The sequence below is a fragment of the Corylus avellana genome, chromosome 5 (genome assembly GCF_965113065.1).
Source record: "Corylus avellana chromosome 5, dhCorAvel1.hap1.2, whole genome shotgun sequence".
NCBI classification, from domain to species: domain Eukaryota; kingdom Viridiplantae; phylum Streptophyta; class Magnoliopsida; order Fagales; family Betulaceae; genus Corylus; species Corylus avellana.
The window spans coordinates 30567956-30586048 of NC_142494.1; the positions used below are offsets into that span (position 1 = coordinate 30567956).

The 18093-nt window shown below is 37.5% G+C and overlaps 2 protein-coding genes across 3 annotated transcripts; both read right to left on the bottom strand.

Moving 5' to 3' along the window:
- Positions 1-814: 814 nt before the first annotated feature.
- LOC132180842 (alpha/beta-Hydrolases superfamily protein) lies at positions 815-5964 on the bottom strand. Its single transcript, XM_059593817.2, has 2 exons — positions 4803-5964; positions 815-1712 (listed from the first exon to the last, which is right to left on the bottom strand). Exons 1-2 carry the CDS (start codon positions 5672-5674, stop codon positions 1175-1177), a joined length of 1410 nt encoding a protein of 469 aa, XP_059449800.1. The 5' UTR covers positions 5675-5964; the 3' UTR covers positions 815-1174.
- Positions 5965-7455: 1491 nt separating this feature from the next.
- Positions 7456-15525, bottom strand: LOC132180472 (serine/threonine protein phosphatase 2A 57 kDa regulatory subunit B' theta isoform). 2 transcript variants are annotated; one of them, XM_059593311.2, is made up of 5 exons: positions 15248-15525; positions 14999-15126; positions 13194-14434; positions 7957-8359; positions 7456-7854 (listed from the first exon to the last, which is right to left on the bottom strand). In XM_059593311.2, the coding sequence occupies exons 3-4, from the start codon at positions 14403-14405 to the stop codon at positions 8000-8002; spliced, it is 1572 nt and encodes a 523-aa protein (XP_059449294.1). In that variant the 5' UTR covers positions 14406-14434; positions 14999-15126; positions 15248-15525; the 3' UTR covers positions 7456-7854; positions 7957-7999. The 2 variants fall into 2 exon arrangements, with proteins under 2 accessions (XP_059449294.1, XP_059449293.1); XM_059593310.2 differs by having other exon boundaries at positions 13194-14642.
- Positions 15526-18093: the final 2568 nt, after the last annotated feature.

The following is an 18093-nucleotide window of genomic DNA, read 5'->3' on the forward strand; positions in this document are numbered from 1 at the left end:
AGTATATCTTTCTTCTTCTTTTCTTTTTTTCATTAAATTAAAGGGACCCTTAGAGCTATGACTTTTGGAATGATAATAGTAAACACATGAAATCCCAAAAGCAAATAGGAAAAAATTTCAAAACTAGAGGGGGCCATGACCCCTGGCCCTTTTAGTACGGGCGAAATATGATTGGGCGGTTGATTAACCGACCTACTGGTTGCCTGGTAGCCCCAAAGCCACGGCCCAAGGTCACCATCTGAACTTGCTCCCTCAAGTGCTTCCAGTATTGGGGAATACTACCAGCCAAACTGGCTGGAGTGCTTTGTACATGACCAAGAAGTAGAGACCCAATAATCTCTTGTAAGCCAATCATTTGTACCTTCAATCAGAACCTCCTCTTCAGCCTCTTTATGGTTCCCAAGCAGTGGAGGAACCTGAAAGAGGCTCTGCTTAAAGTTTTAACTAAAGCCCCCAGGAAGCAATCTACCATGTAATTGAATATTTATAATTGAAATGGGAATTATTTATCTCCCTTCCAGGCTGAAAGCATACAAGGGGAAAAAATAAACTTGTCTTGATGGGAGAAAGACATACAGCAAAACAAGGTGCACTAAGAGTACTTGGAATTTCCCTAAAAATTCTTCTTGCCCTAGGTGTTGTCACTTGTTTGCTTGCTGTGATTATAAGTCTTTTTCATTCTCAATTACCCAAGGGCCAATAAATGCTCACGAGTGGGGGCAGAGGCTATATTGGACATTGTAGATGGTTCAATCAAGCTGGGTTTTGTCCAGTGATGTCCCCAAAACACACAAGAGAGAGAGAGAGAGAGCACTTCCTTGAATTGAACTATATTGATGAGCGGCAGAACATCATAATACACTGGAAAAATTTGACAAGAACGTCCGAATGCGGCGTTAGTTACTCGAACAAAAGGTAAATGCATCTCACAGGCTCAACTAAGTCCTACTCTCAGACGATTTATCTATATTACAAAAAAGAACAGATGGGATAAGGAGTAAATATGAAACCGATAACAACCCAACAGATTAAGGAGCCAGATACAAGCTACGCATATATCATAATCCCAAGGTGATGGCAGCCAAGTATTGATCTCTTGTTCATCTTCTAACAGAGCAAGAACAGGAAAATGATTATCCTGCTGCAATGTCATCTAGATTTTCCTGTATCCTACTTAATAAGAGAATTCATGACCTCGAAGAGAAATGTATTTCTTCACCCAAATGGCAATATCCTCAGCGCAGGCCTGAGCTTGTGGGGTCTTGAGAAGCATGTCAAGGGTAGCAAATTCATGAACCGCGTCCTTGTACTCGAGAACAGGAGCATCGACATTTACCTTCCGTAGCTCCTCTGAGTAAGCAATTGCTCGATCTCTCATCCAATCATGTTCTGCCACCACTGTTAATGTTGGAGGCATGAGTTTTAAAGGAGGCCCTCGTCCTGTGATTAGGGGGTTGGCAGCTGGGTGATCCAGACTAAACTCTTCCTCGGGTAAGAACAGTTTCCACGCAAGTATGCACATAGCCTTGTCATAGAAGTAGGAATTCGCCAACTTTATCTCAGAATGTGTGGGGACACTTCCAATGAAGAATGGGTATATCAGGACCTGTGCCACCACTTTGACAGGATCCAGACGCCTGCCTGCCTCTACAGCTTTCCGAGCCACATAATCTGCAATGTTTGCACCACAGCTAACACCAAGGAGAACGCATCTGTTTCAATAAAATGAAAAGGGTTAAGAGATTTGATGAATAGCATTGCAAGTTGAGGGTGGGTTTTTAAACGGCTAAAGGGAAGCACTTATAGCAGTGAAGTTTTTCTTTCATTTTTTTTTATAAGTAATCGAGATATCATTAAAAGCATAAAAAGCACGATTAGAAGCTAATTTTGTGAATGTTACCTTATCTGGCAACATATCAGGACTGCAGAATATTATATAAAGCCTCCTTTTTCCAGGAGAATAACTACCTAACTGACATACCATTTATAATTAAATATACACCATAGGCAAAGGAACCACATAGTCAAAGGGGTCCAAAAGCACGCATAGCATTTTGAGCAAGAATTGTATCCAAATTTCCAGTTCTACTCGTGGAAAAATACAGCCTGAGCCCGGGGTAGAACTAAAATTTTAGGTGGGGGGAACTAAAAACAGATATTTTTTTTGCGCGCGGGGGGGGGGCATAAAATATTAACTTTGGGGGTCTATCTCCTATAAAACATATAATTAAGAGGAAATTTTAAAATTATGGGCGGCAGGGTTACATGTAGTTCCGCCCCGGGATATGGTAACATTGTGCCAACTCTAGCATATAAACAACTTTTTTCCTTTTATTTTTTCTGTTTAAACATTGGCAGGCTTGGTGCGCATGCAAAGCCCAGCAATGGAACCAAAATAGCAGTAAACAACCAACATAAACCACAACGAAGAAAGATTGAGCATAAGGCAGCAAACTGTGCATTATACCTTTCAAAAAGACAAGCCTGAAAATCTACCACCTCAATCATTTGAAGTTACAACACGAGTAAGTCTTCATCAATATTCAATTCTTTGACATGGGCTTTTCTGTTAGCAGTTGCTAGATATTTTCGTTGGATTAAGTTGCATTTGTTTATCTCCTGTCTATTCAGTATCTAATCAGTGTAAAACAAATTACTTGGACAATGCAATAGAACATGAAAATTAAGGCCTCAGGATAGAATCCATGTTTTTGGGTTGTATTCTTCAAGTTCACCAATTATGATTGAAAAAACAAGTTATCACTACAAGAAAGCCAAAAAATTTCTCAAAGAATACAACCCAGGTAGAGCCTTTCGCTTTTAATGATAATTCTCTTTTCAAAAGCCAGTAGAAAAGACTTACAATAACTATCTTCCTAAAGTGGTCTATAGAAAGTCCCAATGACCTCGCATAATCCTGAGCCACTTTCACAGGAATGTTGAACAGAAGAAGATAATGGATTTTGATACTAATAATGTTGTTAACACTTTTAGTATAAAGGGATGATGTGCATCATATACTAATCAAGTTCAGTAAACCCTTTCATCAGACTGTGGGTTAAATACTCAGTTCTATAACTAAAATGATATCTCAAGTATATTATTGGCCAAGCAAATATTTAAAACAAAAATTAAAAAGACAAACAAAACACAATAAATCTCTGTCGACTACAAGTTTTTCATAGTGGGTTTGCAAGCTATGGTGGGAAGTATATTTTCTTCCCAACCAATTACCTTCAGTACATAATTTGTTTCATCTAGATAAGCAGCTGCTTTTTTTTTCCTTTTTTTTTTTCTTTTTTTTTCTCTTCACAGAAGAAAAATAAGTCAAAAAGCACAGCATGACCTAATGAAATTGTCCGTATAATTTCCTTTAACAAAACCATGATATATGATGAATATAACGAAAAATGTGTTTAGTGCTTTCCTACTAATCCTAAGTGCCTGCTTTCCTTCACAGGCCCAGGCCATCACCAGCCCAGAGCAAAAATAGAAAGCACCACAAATGTGTTTGTCTAACACAATCTTAGTCCAAAACCAGGAAAGGTGCCTCCTAAAAGGGCCCTCAAACTTGGACTCTCTTTCTCCATATTCTAATGTTGGTTAACCATTTCTTTTGCAATTACTCCACGCTTTGCGATTTGCACATTAAAATGAACTTGCTAAAATCCAAACTTTTTTTTGTAGTTGATAATTTTGTTAAAATCCAAACTTATGCAACCCCAGAGGATTGGCTCAAGTGGTAAGGGCCTTGGTCTTGGTGGCATCTCTATCAGGTCTAAGGTTCGAATCCCCTTGAGTGCAAACAATTTCTAAGGGCCACGCCCGTTGACAAAGCTAGAGTCTTACCCGATCCGTGTGGAGAGGGCGCTTTGTACGGGTCCGAGGTTTACCCAACAAGGGTGGGTACTCGAAGTAGCTCTGTCTTTGAGGGGTTCCTCGTCAAAAAAAAAAATACAAACTTATGTAAATGGAAACAAAAAATAACCACTCCAGAAATTGTTAAAATCCAAACTTTTGTAATTGGAAACAAGCAAAAGCCTGCACTATTCTGAGACTGTGCTAACCCTCACTGGTGCATGGTAGTCTAAGCCAGTGCCAGACCGACATAAACAGCTCATAATATAGACCCAAATGAGATATCACCACCAGGCAGAATCTTGGGAACAATGTCATAAACACTAAAGTAAACCTCAGAGATAACATGCATCACTATTTTTAAATGAATAAATATCCTATTTTAAGCATGGGTTATGAAATTTAATACTTTGGTTCATTTAACACGCATGTTTACAACTTCATCATCATTTCAAATCATCAGCAGATTCATATAAATTATAAACACCATTCTAAACTTTTACTTTACCCGAGCAACACCAGGCCTTTCTTAAGTTGCACATTTTATCACCCTGTGATTTCAAATCTAGAGCCACTATACGCCAAACCAATGATCTGCAAGCATTGTTGCGCACCAGAAACGCAGATCAGAATGACAATCCAACTTTCCAGAATCTAAATCCACAACTGAATTACTAAAAGCACATCACTAATACAAATCGAAATTTCATCTCTTATCGAATTAAATTACACTCCCAACTTCACAGCCTCACAGGATCCATTTCCTCAAACTGAATTGCTAAAAGCGTGTATATAACAACTAACACGACTCAAAATCACATCTCGTACTGAATCAATTCTATTGCCATCAGCAAACTATATTCACCAATCATATTAACTTACGAACAATGCATATATTGAAATGTAAGCATTCTTAAAAAGCACGATGAGACTGAAATTGTAACCTCGATGGATCTCCATGCGCTGCCAACCACGGCTCAACCATCGACGCCCCGAACGTGTCCACAATATGCGACTTCTTAAAATCGATGACACCACTAGCGTCACGCGCATTCCCCATGGACTTACTACACTCGGCCAAATTCGCCTGCTTCCCCAACCAATTCAACACCTTCAGGCCATCCTCAAACGCAGCCGGGAACCGATTCTCCGGTGCAAGCCGGTACCCCACCGCCACGACGATCACATCACAGAGCTTCGCGATCCGTCGGCAGAAGAAATCGTTGGCCGCCGACTCATTACTCCCGCTCACCCACCCGCCGCCGTGGAACTGCAACATCACCGGAAGTCTCCGGCGATTCTCCTGCGATGGAGAGTACCCTCTATACCCTCCGCCGCCGCCGGAGCTCGACATTAGATTCAGCCCCTCCATGTCATTGGCCGAACCGTAGGAATACCTAGGCTCTTCCTTAGGGTTGCTAGGAATGGTCGGAGGGCCATAGCTGTTACGGCGAGAAGGATAATAATGCGAATTGGGAGATCCGGAAGGACGATGATCGGGATCGGGATCTGGTCCGGGTCGTTTGGCGGTGCGAGGTTTGGGTTTGGGAGGCCTGGAGTCGGGTTCAGGCGGATTAAGGGCGGAGTCCGGGAGAAAGATCCGTATGGAAAGGGAAGTGAAGGGGTCGATGTGGATGTCCTTGGTGGCGACGCCGTCAGCGAAGGAAGGGTTGGCAGCGGCTACGGTCTCATCCGGGCGGGAGGTAACTCCGAACGGGTCGGACTCGTCGGGCGGAGACTGGATCCGGTTCTGCAACCGGTGCTTCAAGAGGAACTTGAAGAAAACGCTGTACAGCTTCACAGCTACGCTTGGCATTTCCAAAACGCAAAACTCTCTCTCTCTCTCTCTCTCTCTCTCTCTCCACCAGGTATGTGTGTGTGTGTGTGGGTTTCAAATTGTGAATAAATTCATTGCTAAATTAGGGTTAGGAATTTCGGTTTCTTTATCTGTAAATAATCAGATGAATTTAGGGTTTTGTAATTTGAAGATTGCTTGAATCTAGCCCTTCAATGGCGTGGTGAGGTTTCAGATAGAGAGAGAGAGCGAGAGAGAGAGACGGGTTTAGGTGCAACTTTACGCTGTAGTTTTGGCTTTTTCAAAATTTTTCCTTTTTCTTTTCAGTTTATAAAATATTTTGCATTGTTTTTGGTTTTTTGGATTTCCGTGATGTGTCGGGGGACTTATCTCTGCTGCGGTGGCCTTAATCATATGTGATTCATTTGTACGCAAACGCAAACGCAACCGAATGATTGATCTTTTTTAAAAAAAAAAACAAAACGAACGGCCTAAAAACTCTCATATCTTTTCAAAAATATCTTCTCTTCACCGTGCTTCTCTTTGCCACCTAACAAATCACCGTCCAACTCTTATCCTACTACCGTGATATGTTTGATTGAAATTTGAATGAATAGAAACAATGATATCTAATATTTTTTTTAAAAAAAATAAAAAAAATAAAAAAAAAATTTATATAAATATATTCAATATTTAATTTAATTTTGAAAACAGTGATTAAAATTAATCATAACCTTACAAGTCACACGCATTAGATCTGCGTGTGCGACGACATGTTACCAAAACCCAACAACGTTGCCTATCGCGCCCGATGACATGGATTCCACTGTTTCTTTTTCTTTTCCCTTTTTTGTTTTGTTTTGAGTTGGTCGTCAAGAATTCCCGAACAAGGAGTATAAAAATCAGAATTTCAACAAGATTAGCAAATTTTGATCTTTACCAATGCTGACGTGTAAATTTTTAATGTTTAATCAAATTCTGCCCAATCAGATTTTTTCAATAATATGACTATGACCCGATCACATTTGGCTGCTCACAGAAAGTTTATCATGTCATCATTCAACACGCAAAGTTTATTTCAACTTTCTAGAACTTAATGGGAATGCCTCTCAAATCACAATCTGCTTATAATTTTCCTTTCTCATCCGTCAACATGAAGAATGTCTCTTTTTTTACTTTTCTTTTCTTTTTCTTTTTTTTTTGAAAGGGAGAAAAGGTTATAATAAGATAATCTTTTCTAATCTCGATTCGGATGGACAAGAGAATGGATAATTCTATGGGAATGCTTCCGAATACAAGGTAAAAAACAGCCTATTTAACCCAACAATGTGTTATAAAATTAACACTCTTAAAAACTTTTTTAGCCTTCCAGCTACAGAAAGAATACAGATACAAGAAAATATAAGAAATAACATTAAAAAAATTTCAACCCACAAATCGTTGGGGTTGTTGAATAGCAAGGATAACATTGAGGGCATCCCCTTCAAAGATGAGAGAGTAAGAGACAACATGAAGAATGTCTTAAATGTAATGCTTATAAGCTAAATCGAGGTAACAATCAACGAATTGGAGTCACGCTAGCAACCAAATTTTTTTTTTTTTTTTTTTTTTTAACACCTTTCAATTACGTGCTAACAAGTTACAACTATAATATATTTTTCAGTCTAATTGTTTAGTGGTTGCAAAAGACTTGTAATAAAAATTGTAATTATCCTCACAACACATATTATTGTTTAAACAAGAAGAAAAGCAAGTGAAAAGTAAAGTTGAACAATGTGGGAAGCAATTCATGCTGTATCTAGAATGGCTACAAACTCTTCCATCTTTAAACAATTTTTATGTCAAGCAACCAAACACTCACAAAAGAGCAACAAAGTTTGATGATACACAAATAAATCAGACGATTGAGGCTACTTCCATTAAACCAAATTCACAAAAATGTCAGCAAATATATGTCAAATTCGAGCCCTTTCTTCTTCTTCTTCTTCTTCTTCCTTTTAAAATTTCTTTTCACTCCATTAAGAACATCAACAGCAAATTGCCAACTACTTTACAGGCTAAATCTTCAATACAAAAGTGCTCCGCAGCACCCATTTGCTCTGTCCATCCAATTAAATATATACAGTCCAGGCGTGTTAAACCGAAATGGGGCTACTTTGTACCCCAAGCAATGGCATCCTTTGACTTTGTGACCCAATCACCTGACAAACCAACAACCAAGAAGGTGAGCAAACAATGAACTAATAACAACTAGCTTGATACGTGACTGCTTAAATCACAATGCCTGTCCATGGTCTGCATACCAATTAACGTATCAAACCGCTGTAATCACATGCAGGAATCTCTCTAGCCAGAAGGTGCACGACTGGGTTTTCGGGGAGAGACAAGCACTGGTTCTTTAATTGAAGACTTCATTGCAGCCACCTCTTCTAAGCGTTTCCATGTGGCTTCACGTTTCAACTTAATTTCTTTCTCTTTTGCTTCATCTTCCTGAAACTTGAGCAAGCACTCCTCAAAAAGCTCAGGGTCAGTATCAGAGAAAATTTTGCGAACGTTTACTGTCAAGTTCTGTACAGCCTGGTTCCAGTGGCTCGTTGCATTTCTCTGCAATGCAGGGAAGATAATTGGCAGTATGACACTACGGTTCTGTTTGATGAGGTTCTCAATGTGATCGTTGTTCCATAAGAACAAAGCCCTCTCCGCCACCTACAAGAAAATGATCAATTAATGAGTGAGAGGGGTATAGCAAAAAACTAGAATGGGAATAGATCTAGGTAAGACTTTCAGTAAACACAAAATATAAGACTCATAATTGTTGTATAAGCATAAGTAAGTTGGTATAGTTTGAAATTGGCAAATTACATAAGAAATCAGTATTGCCAGCTAAAATTAGTCGTTTCCACACATCGCATCAAACTTGAACAGTCAGAAGGTTTTATTTTGTTCACAAATTCCAGAAAACAAGGATTCCAAAAAACAAAGACTGACTAAAGCAGAGAAAAAGTTGATGATATAGGTGACAAGCAAAAATAAAAAACGAAAGCTCCGTGGAAGGATGACCAGAAAAACTCTTAAAAAAAAGAAGCAACATGGTACTCAGCTGCTAGTCAGACTGCAATAAATGAAATACTAAAGATATGATGCTGAATATCAACTATTTCAACACTGGATAAGAAGAGATGCCAAAGACATCAACAGAAGCTAATAGAGCAAAAGAGTCATGGGCCTGTTCAACCAAAAGTATAACCAAAGTGATACTTTCCAATCAAATAAGATGCCAATAGAGAGAGGGAGCTAAATTTGACTTTGAAACTTCGTTGAAAATGAACTTCTCATTCTTTATTGCTAAACTAGATAATTAGTTAAAAGGCTACATCATGAGGTTTCTATAGCAAACTTCAACATTCAGGTTGTATGCATTCCCATTCATTATTGACATCATTTGCCTTTTCTTTTTAATACCAGTTTTTGCGGTAGGAGCTGTACATCATGATAATTGACTGGCTAGACCAATAACATTCCATTTGAAAAAGGATTTCAATATTAACCAAAAAGTGTTTCTGATATAGGACAAACCGTAGTCAGAAAATTCATAGGGTGAAGTAAGAGTAAAGAGAGAGGAAATAGAGAAAAGAGAAGACAAAAAGCCCCAAGAGAAAGAAGAAGAGAGAAGCTAGAAAGAGAAAAAAGCCCAAAAAAAGCAGGGAAAGAGAGAGAAGAGAGAAGAAATTGCAAAGAGGAAGAGAAAATCATTTTCTCATAATTTTATTCCATCATCAAAGTCCCCCTCCATTGGAGCACAAAACATGCTTAAATAGACTCCGACACTTAACCCTTGGACAATGCCCATTTATTAGCTTACCTAACATAATTTTATTCACTTACCTACCATAGCCTAGGGCAACGACAATGCCCATTTATTGAATTGCAAAAATAATTTACTCATAAAAATTATATAAAAAAATAAATTAATAATCCAATTAAAATATGAATAAAACTTATGGACCCAATTAATTCTTGTTGCTGTGTTCTGCATCATTCTCCCCTAGTTGGAGAAAACTCAATCTCAAGTTTTGAAAGTTTGAAAGCTTGAGAATACATGCTCAGATAATTTTTTTTTTTTTAATCCAAGCCCAACTCCCAAGTCTTGAAAATCCAACAAAGACACATTAGCAACCCAACCTCGGTCTGAAACAGCAGCAAGCATCTAAATTTTTTTTTTTCCTCGGGTAGTCATGTGCTGCTTTCAGTCTTTAATTTGCTCGTCTTCTCAGTCTCAACAACGATGGGAGCAAAACTAGGCGTGGATGCAGTGTGACTGGTGCGGCCCTTGGCCTCAATTTTTGGCAGGGGATGCGATGGCAAGAGGATACGCCGACAAGATGCTTGTGGCAGCAGTACAAACATGGACAGAAGTGTGGATGAGATGGTAGTGGCACGGTGGGGTGTCGAGTTGAGGACCCAAACACGGCTCTTGGTAGCACGGTACCGTTCTAGCCACTGGCTGGCAAAGAAGAAGGCCAGCAAGTGGAGGCACAGGGCTCTGTGGTCTGAGGTGCGGTGGGTTGTTGGGGTGACAACAGCGCAAGCCGTGAGACAGATGTTGCGATGCGGTGGTGGGTGGCAGTTGTAGCTGGGTGATGGGTGGACATCAATTGCTGGAGGTGGCTCTGGGCTCGTTTGGTCGAAATCGATGGGTGAGGCTATGCGATGTTGTTTTGACAGTTGAGGTTTTTTTTTTTTTTTTTTGAACGGTCATGGTTTGGGTTTTATGGAAGTGGATGGGTTTCATAGTATTCTGTGGGCGGCAGTAGGGAGGCTTGTGATGGTAGACAGTGGCAATATGGTAGTGATACTTGTCATGGTGTTGGATTTGCCGGGAAATCACAATGGTGGATCAGATGATTGTTATGGAAAACAATCGGTTTTGTCTTTGATACCAAACTGATGCAGGACAAACCATAGTCAAAAAATTCACTATGTGTAGTAAGAGTAAAGAGAGAGGAAAAAGAAGAGAGAAGAAGCCAGAAAAAGCCGGGAAAGAGAGATAAGAAAGTGGGAAGAGGAAGAGAATCACTTTTTCATAATTGTATTCCATCATCAAAGTCCCCCTCCATTAGAGTACAAAACACACTTAAATAGACTCCGACAAAACCCAAGGGCAACACCCATTTATTAAGTTAGCTAACATAATTTTATTGACTTCCATAACATTACCTAGGGCAATGGCAATGCCCATTTATTGAATGACAAAAATAACTGACTTATAAAAATTAAATAAAACATAAACAAATAATCCAATTAAAACCTAAATAAAATTAAAGGATCCAATTAACTCTTGTTGCTGCGTTCCACATCAGTTTCTCTTTTGGTCTTTTTGATGGATGACAAATTCTTAGCAACTTAGTAGACTCCAAAATTAACTAAATCCAGGAATGGCAGAAAATACGACACCACTAAATCAGCATCCCAAGGATTTAAATTTTGGTATGGCATAAAGTTCGCCTTTATGCAGGAACAGTATCATAACAATTTGGTAATATTTGAGATGTGAGAAGAAATACTTGAGGAAAAGTAGGAAAACGGAAATAAATAAATGAGAGCTCAAAACTGAAAATTATAAATTTATTTACTTAAATAAAAATAAATTAAACATTGATGCTAATAAAAGCAATTTAAATTGCCACCTAGTCTATATAAACTGTAAGCATCATTAATGTAGAACAAACACCACCACGAGGCAACCACCATAACGCCCCACCCAGGTGAATGCAAAATTTTGCATTATCCATGTGGCACTATTACTATTTCCTGATAATCAACACAGCGGAAAAGACCATATATATATATATATATATATATATATATATATATATGAAACCACAAACTCATTCTAAAACACCATAGCACTAGCATAAACATAATTCACAACCACCACTCGATTACTAGACATCAAAGCAATTAAAGAGTAAAGATAAATTCCATAAAAATGATTGAACATTGCTTTAATAAATTTAATTGGATTTCTTGAGTTATCAATTGATTGATACCACCACCACCAATCACTAGGTACTTACCAACCCTCCAGAATTTTAATCACCAAAAAGTGATAACCTACCAATAGCCCATTGATGCAGCTGCAAGACTACCATTTTCCCATGACCCTAAAACAAGCCTGAAAATCACAGCGTAGATACCAGTAGCATTTCTCAAAATTTAATCATACCATCATAACATCACCAGAGCACCAATTGCTTATTGCTGTAAATGCAACAGTACAATTACCCACAGCCCTAAGATCAGCCCCACAACCACAGCCTAAATACTTGTACCATTTCCACCAATCGATAACATCATTTTCATTCGTTGTTGTTAAATCATCACTTGTCCAAAAAACTTAAACTGATAAAAAGAGATGAATTTAATCATTTAATTTATATTCTAAAAAATCCACATTACGTGTGGGCTCAAACTTCCCCTTAATAGATAAGGCCCAACAGGTAAAATATTTAATTAAAATGTAAGCTAAATGATAGAGACAAAATTCGAACTCAGGACCTCTTCTTCTTTGATACCATGTTAAATCATCATTTATCCTAAAAGCTTAAGCTGATAAGAAAAGGTAAACTTAATCATTTAAATTATATTTTGATAGTTGTTAAGCACACCCAGAATCCTACTATGGCTTATAGAAAGAAATATGACTCTTTACACTATGTCCATCTACATGGCAAACTATGATAATGATGATAAAGAACCACATGAAATAATTACCATGGATATCTAGATTGGTGATATGCCTCAATTCAATCACTCTATATCTGAGGTTCATAACCCTTCGTGAATATGCATAGGGGTTATGAAACTAAAACGAGAAATACTCCCTCAGTGAGTCTCTATGTAAACGCGAGTCCTAACGCACAATATTCAGATGTCTGCCACATGTTCAAGAGTCACCACTAAATCCTTTCTAGGAATCCAGGACCCAAAGCCAACTTAGTCATCATGCTTTAGACTATTTAATTGATGTTATTACCAATACAATAGATATTCCATAACAACCATGTGCAGGGTAGCAAAAAACACGGCATTCCAAAAATGTTTAAAATTTTCAAACTTGAAAATTCATAAAAATTTGAATGGAAATTTTACCTGACACCCTTCATGTTTTGGTCCATTTCTACTCTTAGGATCCAAGTTTTCAACTTTTCTAACTAGATTAACATTTGCTAACTTTTAGAATACTGGATTAAATTTGTACACATCTGATTTTGTAAGGCAGATCCTAAACTTAAAAATTTCTTTTGTTCAAAAAATTCAAATTCTAAAATATTATCAATTTTACAGCAGTTTAAACATGTAAAGAGTAACAAAGAGGACCAAGTAGAGCAAATCCTTGCACTTGAAATGACAAAATGCAGGCTTAAAGACTCATTATCTAATTTCCACCACAGAAGCATGTTTATAATTCAGAAATTTAACACGGGAAAGAGGGACTAACAGATAGAAACTGATGGAACTTGTAAAAAAAGAAACCTACCTGAAAATGCGAACTGCTTAAGCAACGACCAATTTGGCGGAACAAGGGAACCATACAGCGCTGGAACTCAGCAGGCTGAGTTGCTTCTAAAACTTCTTCCAGCTCACCTAAGAACATTACCTCCTTAGAACTATTTGTAATTGGCCAATATTTTAGCAATCCCCGTATAATAGTATCAGCAAGCTTGCAGTCTTTCTCCACAAATTGTGTAATGCAGTAAGATAACTGCTGGTGGTACATGGGTATGCATTTTGGTTTATGAAGTGGAATAAGTGCTCGAACAAGAAAGAGCTTGTGCTCTTCTTTCAGCGGCAGAGCAAACCCATTGATTATACTACCCAGAATCTCTAACAGCTCTGCAATCCCATTATGCTTCTCAGTTTCAAAAATAAAACGATAGAAGATGTAGTTGATTGCTTTCCTGATGAATGGTCGGTGCACCATAAATTTCCCATAAATGCGGTGGAGAACTGTTTTCAAGTAATCCCTCTCTCTGGGGTCCTCTGAATCAAAAAGATCTAACAACCTGAGAACAAATGAGTGATCAACATACCTCTTAGCCAACTTTGCATCTGTCTCAGGCGACGCCACAATCCTCAAAAAGAATTCATACACAACCTGCAAGTGAGGCCATGCAGGGTCCATTGACGGCTCCTCCTCTTCCAAATCAAAGGCTTCCAAGACTTTATTCTCACGGGGTGGAGAAGTGAGTGTTCTAAACAAATTTGTGGACACCATCTTTATCATCTCTTGCATGACAGGTTCGGGGAACTTTCCATTAGCAGAAGCAACGTAATCCACAAGTTCAACCAATGTCTGTCGCTTAATGTCCTTTTCTTTAAGGTCCTTCGTTGGGTTAGTGAAGTCAAACACAAAGCAACACATGTTCAGCTTCTTCAAAAACAAGTTCTGCTTCTCAGTATTTGAAACATCTTTAAAACTAGGCAAAGCCTCATAAGAGAAAGCTGCTAAATTCCCATTCAGCTTTGAATTCACAGCTTGCATAAACTTACTGCCATGATTTAATGCTGGATTTGAAGTAGAATCAAAGCCTGTAAAAGATGTAGTCCCCTGATTTCGGTTACTCGTCAAATCATTGCTTCTTGAATTGGCATAAGCATTTGAAGAGGAGGTAGATGTTCCTCCTCCTTCACGATTTTCGGCTGACTTAGAGGACTTACGTGGGAACTTATTAAATATCTGTTTGATCATAACTTAATTGACAGAATAAAAGCTCCCTCCTGCGCTTAAGAACCCAATACTTATTGAAAATCATCCAAAGCCAAATACAGCATCAATTATTGAGGAAACAAATTTCATTCAAACAATACATTTAACCAAATTCAAGCCAGAACAAGCAGTCCACACGTCCATTGTAGTTATAATCCACCCCATAAGCTTTTTAATCTTTGTTTGATTTAAAAACGTTCCAACCTAGCAGGGGGAAATCTGGAACAGAAACATCAAACCCACTTCATATGATAAGATATCAATACTACAGAGGCATCCCGTGCTCAAAATTATACAGAGAACTTAAATTCAGATTTCTAATCAACTGATTAAAACAAAAACACTAGCTTACTTTTCTCATCTGAAAAAATGTAATATAGGATCTTTTCCCTTGTTACACCAAAAGAACGTGACCTTTTGAAATATATTGAGAAACCCAGATGAAGAAAAACATTGCAAATCCAATAAAACCCGACCAAAAAAAAAATCCAAAATTTTATTAAAGCATTAATCCCTAGAAACTTTGACTTCTTTGTTCACCCAACTTAAAAGGAAAAGCGATAATGAATATTCACCTCTTTTTCGCTGCGACTCTTTTCTTCAGCTTTTGCCAAGATGTGCATGCTCTTCGGCTGGATCAATTAACAGCAAGATCTGGGTATGATCTAGAAAACCCAGATAGCATTCTCCACCAACAAGCAATCTACAAAAATTTCCCAAGTTGAACAGCGTTAAATTGACATTCAGAATCAAAATATAAAAGTGAGAGATAGAGAAAGGAGCAAGAAGAATCTAAAGAAAGATGAACGTTCTTCTATCCTTACACGAGAAAGTTTCAGCTACTCCTTTCAGAGAGAGAGAGAGAGAGAGAGAGATAAAAGAATCCAATAAGGAAACCAAAAAAAAAAGTAAAAAAAAAAAAAAGTGGGCTTTGAGAACAGCAATCTCCGGCCGCTGCTGTTGTTGTTGGTGTTGTATTTTGTTTACAGCCAAAATAATTGTTGTTGATATTTTCTTTTCAATTGTCTTTCTTTCACTTTCCTCTTCAACTTTCTCAGCCAAAACTGTTCTTAATTTTGTATACTTTTTTTAACTTTCTCCGGGAGAGAGAGAGAGAATCAGATACCTCTTTGACCTTAAAACCCCCAAGAGAACGCATTGCACTGGTAGTACGGAAGGGAAAGAAAAGGTCAAAATCGTTAATAAACATGAGCTACTTCCCACGCGCCTCTCTTCTGCGCGTGTCTTTTGCGCAATCATTGTCACTCGAAGTTCCAGTACGAAGTTCAATTTCGAACTTCAAAAACCTCTTTTAAAAGCACAGTTTTCCGTCCTAGGTGAATAAAGGCTCCACGCACATTTGGGCGCGTGGATCTCTCATTCTCTTCCTCGCTTAAAAAAAAAAAAAAAAAAAAAAAGGCTTAGAATGAGCAAATCCGGGGACAAGGTTGGTAAGTAATCTTTTGGTTTGGAGTAATCCTCAAGTTGTAAATATGATTAGAGACTTGAATTCTAATCATCAATGATAATTGTTTCTTTTAGTTATGTTTAGAGTAACAGGATCTTTCCATTTTAGAGATTAGTCAGTTTATAATCTATATTAGATTTCACAATATATATATAAAAGATGCCGTAAAATCTAATCTATATAATAAAATGATTCATCATTTATCTAATCTATACCATAAAATAATTTATCATTTTTCATGTTGAAAAGGCTCTGTCTTCCATCTCAAGTTTGTTTTTATGCACACAATACGTGTTTCTAATTGTGTCGAGCGCACATGACACAAAACACAAAATATATTTTTGTTCAATAGAAACAACATAAACCCGGGTTAGACCATGTTTAATCCCATGGTTTTTTGTTGTTGTTTTTTTCTTTCTTTCTTTCTTTCTTTCTTTCTTTCCTTCTTTTTCAGATGTTCTTGCAGTAGATGTCTTGCCTTCTCAAACAAAACCAGGCACAAGTGAGACTCCATATATTTTAGATGACATAAGAATCTTGTGGGAATATTTTCTAATATATTATTACTTCAACCGATTTCCTTTCCAGCTTGATATCATAATTTTAGAGGCTAAGATTACTGAGTCATAGGATAGAAATATCAGTGTAAGCTAGTGAGATAAGTAACATCATGACAAGGATATGAGGTGGAAAATAAAAAAAAGTAACAATGCATGAGGTTGATTTGTTGCGTAGATGCCAAGATTACTTATGGTTGTTGGATAGCGGGGCGTATTGTAATTACGTGATGCTAAAAGTTACATTTTTATCCCGTTACGATTTTATTGGATCAATGACAATACAATGTGGGCATGTTGTCGTAACAATAACCTATATGTTATCGTAAAGTGTCCATTAGTTATTCGATTAACAAATTTTTTTTAAAAAATCAATGATTAATTAATACTATCACATTAATAAAGTAACATAATAGCAAAATAAAAGTGCAGTTTCTAGCATTACTCATCTAGATATATTCAACTCAAACTAGTGGATAAGTAATTTTAACATGCCTCTAATTATTATGATTTGGCTTTAATAGCATACTTTCAAGTCACGCAAAGTTAAGAAGACCAAAATTTTCTATCAATTACATTTAATATTAATGTTTTACGAGACATCCAATGAAAAGTTTACTTGTAAGATTAATTGTTACTAACACATCAAAATTGCGAAATAAAAGTAGAATAAAAGTATAGTTTATAGTATTACTCGTTCGAACTGTCATCTTGTCAATCTTAGTATAAAAAAAATAAAAATAAAATATGGTAAATGCCAAACTAATGAATGAGGACGCGCTAAGGCAATATAAAATCATTCAAATAGCAATCAGATTATGAAGATTGGACCGAAATTTTTCGTAATTATCTCTCATGGTTACATTGCACGCGGCTGAGAAAAGTCTATTAATAAGAATCCATGTGCCCAAATAGGTGGTGGGGTGGGCCCTATCAGGGCTCTCTGATAATTAATGTGAGACAAATTATAATTCGAACAAACAATTATAGTCAATTCCGTTGTAAGAGAATTTAGAGTCGGTGTAGCACCCTAGAATTATCATTCCTAGTCAATATATATATATATATATATATATATATATATATATATATACTGTGCGCTAGTTAAATATGTGAAGTTGTTGGGGTGATCACATCATGAGCGCTCATCCAATACAGGATTTGATGATCGATATGCTGGTTTAACAATTCAAAGGGCCACGAGCAAATGAAAGTCAATGTCTCATATCCAATGATTATGGTCAATTTTCCAACACTCCTATACGCAAGGCAGAAGAGAGTCAAATTAGACAGGCATTTCTACACCACGCATTCAACTATTCAGCATTCAACTATAGGCCGGCGCAGTAGGAATCACAAGCAGAAAGCGACGTGCAAACGCGACACCCCCACCCCCCCCTAAAAAAAAAATAATAATTACATTCATACGGGGCTACTCAATTAAAATAAAACAAGTAAACCCTAGAAAACAGATGCGCTCAATTGAAAGCATGTCACAATTATCTATCTAATTACAAAGGACAAGTAATTGCAGAGGATCCCGATCCCGTCCGAGGCTACTCATTTAAAGTAAAACAAGTGAACCCTAGAAAAGTTGGAGAGAGAGAGAGAGAGAGAGATAGAGGGAGGGGGGAGCCGACCATTG

Bases quoted from the DNA above. Each gene is read 5' to 3' on its own strand.
- LOC132180842 (XM_059593817.2), bottom strand. From the start codon at position 5,674: ATGCCAAGCGTAGCTGTGAAGCTGTACAGCGTTTTCTTCAAGTTCCTC. The intron at 1,713-4,802 runs GTTACAATTTCA...TTATTGAAACAG, and splicing joins GCGCATGGAGATCCATCGAG to ATGCGTTCTCCTTGGTGTTA.
- LOC132180472 (XM_059593311.2), bottom strand. From the start codon at position 14,405: ATGATCAAACAGATATTTAATAAGTTCCCACGTAAGTCCTCTAAGTCA. The intron at 8,360-13,193 runs GTAGGTTTCTTT...ATTTTCTTGTAG, and splicing joins TAAGCAGTTCGCATTTTCAG to GTGGCGGAGAGGGCTTTGTT.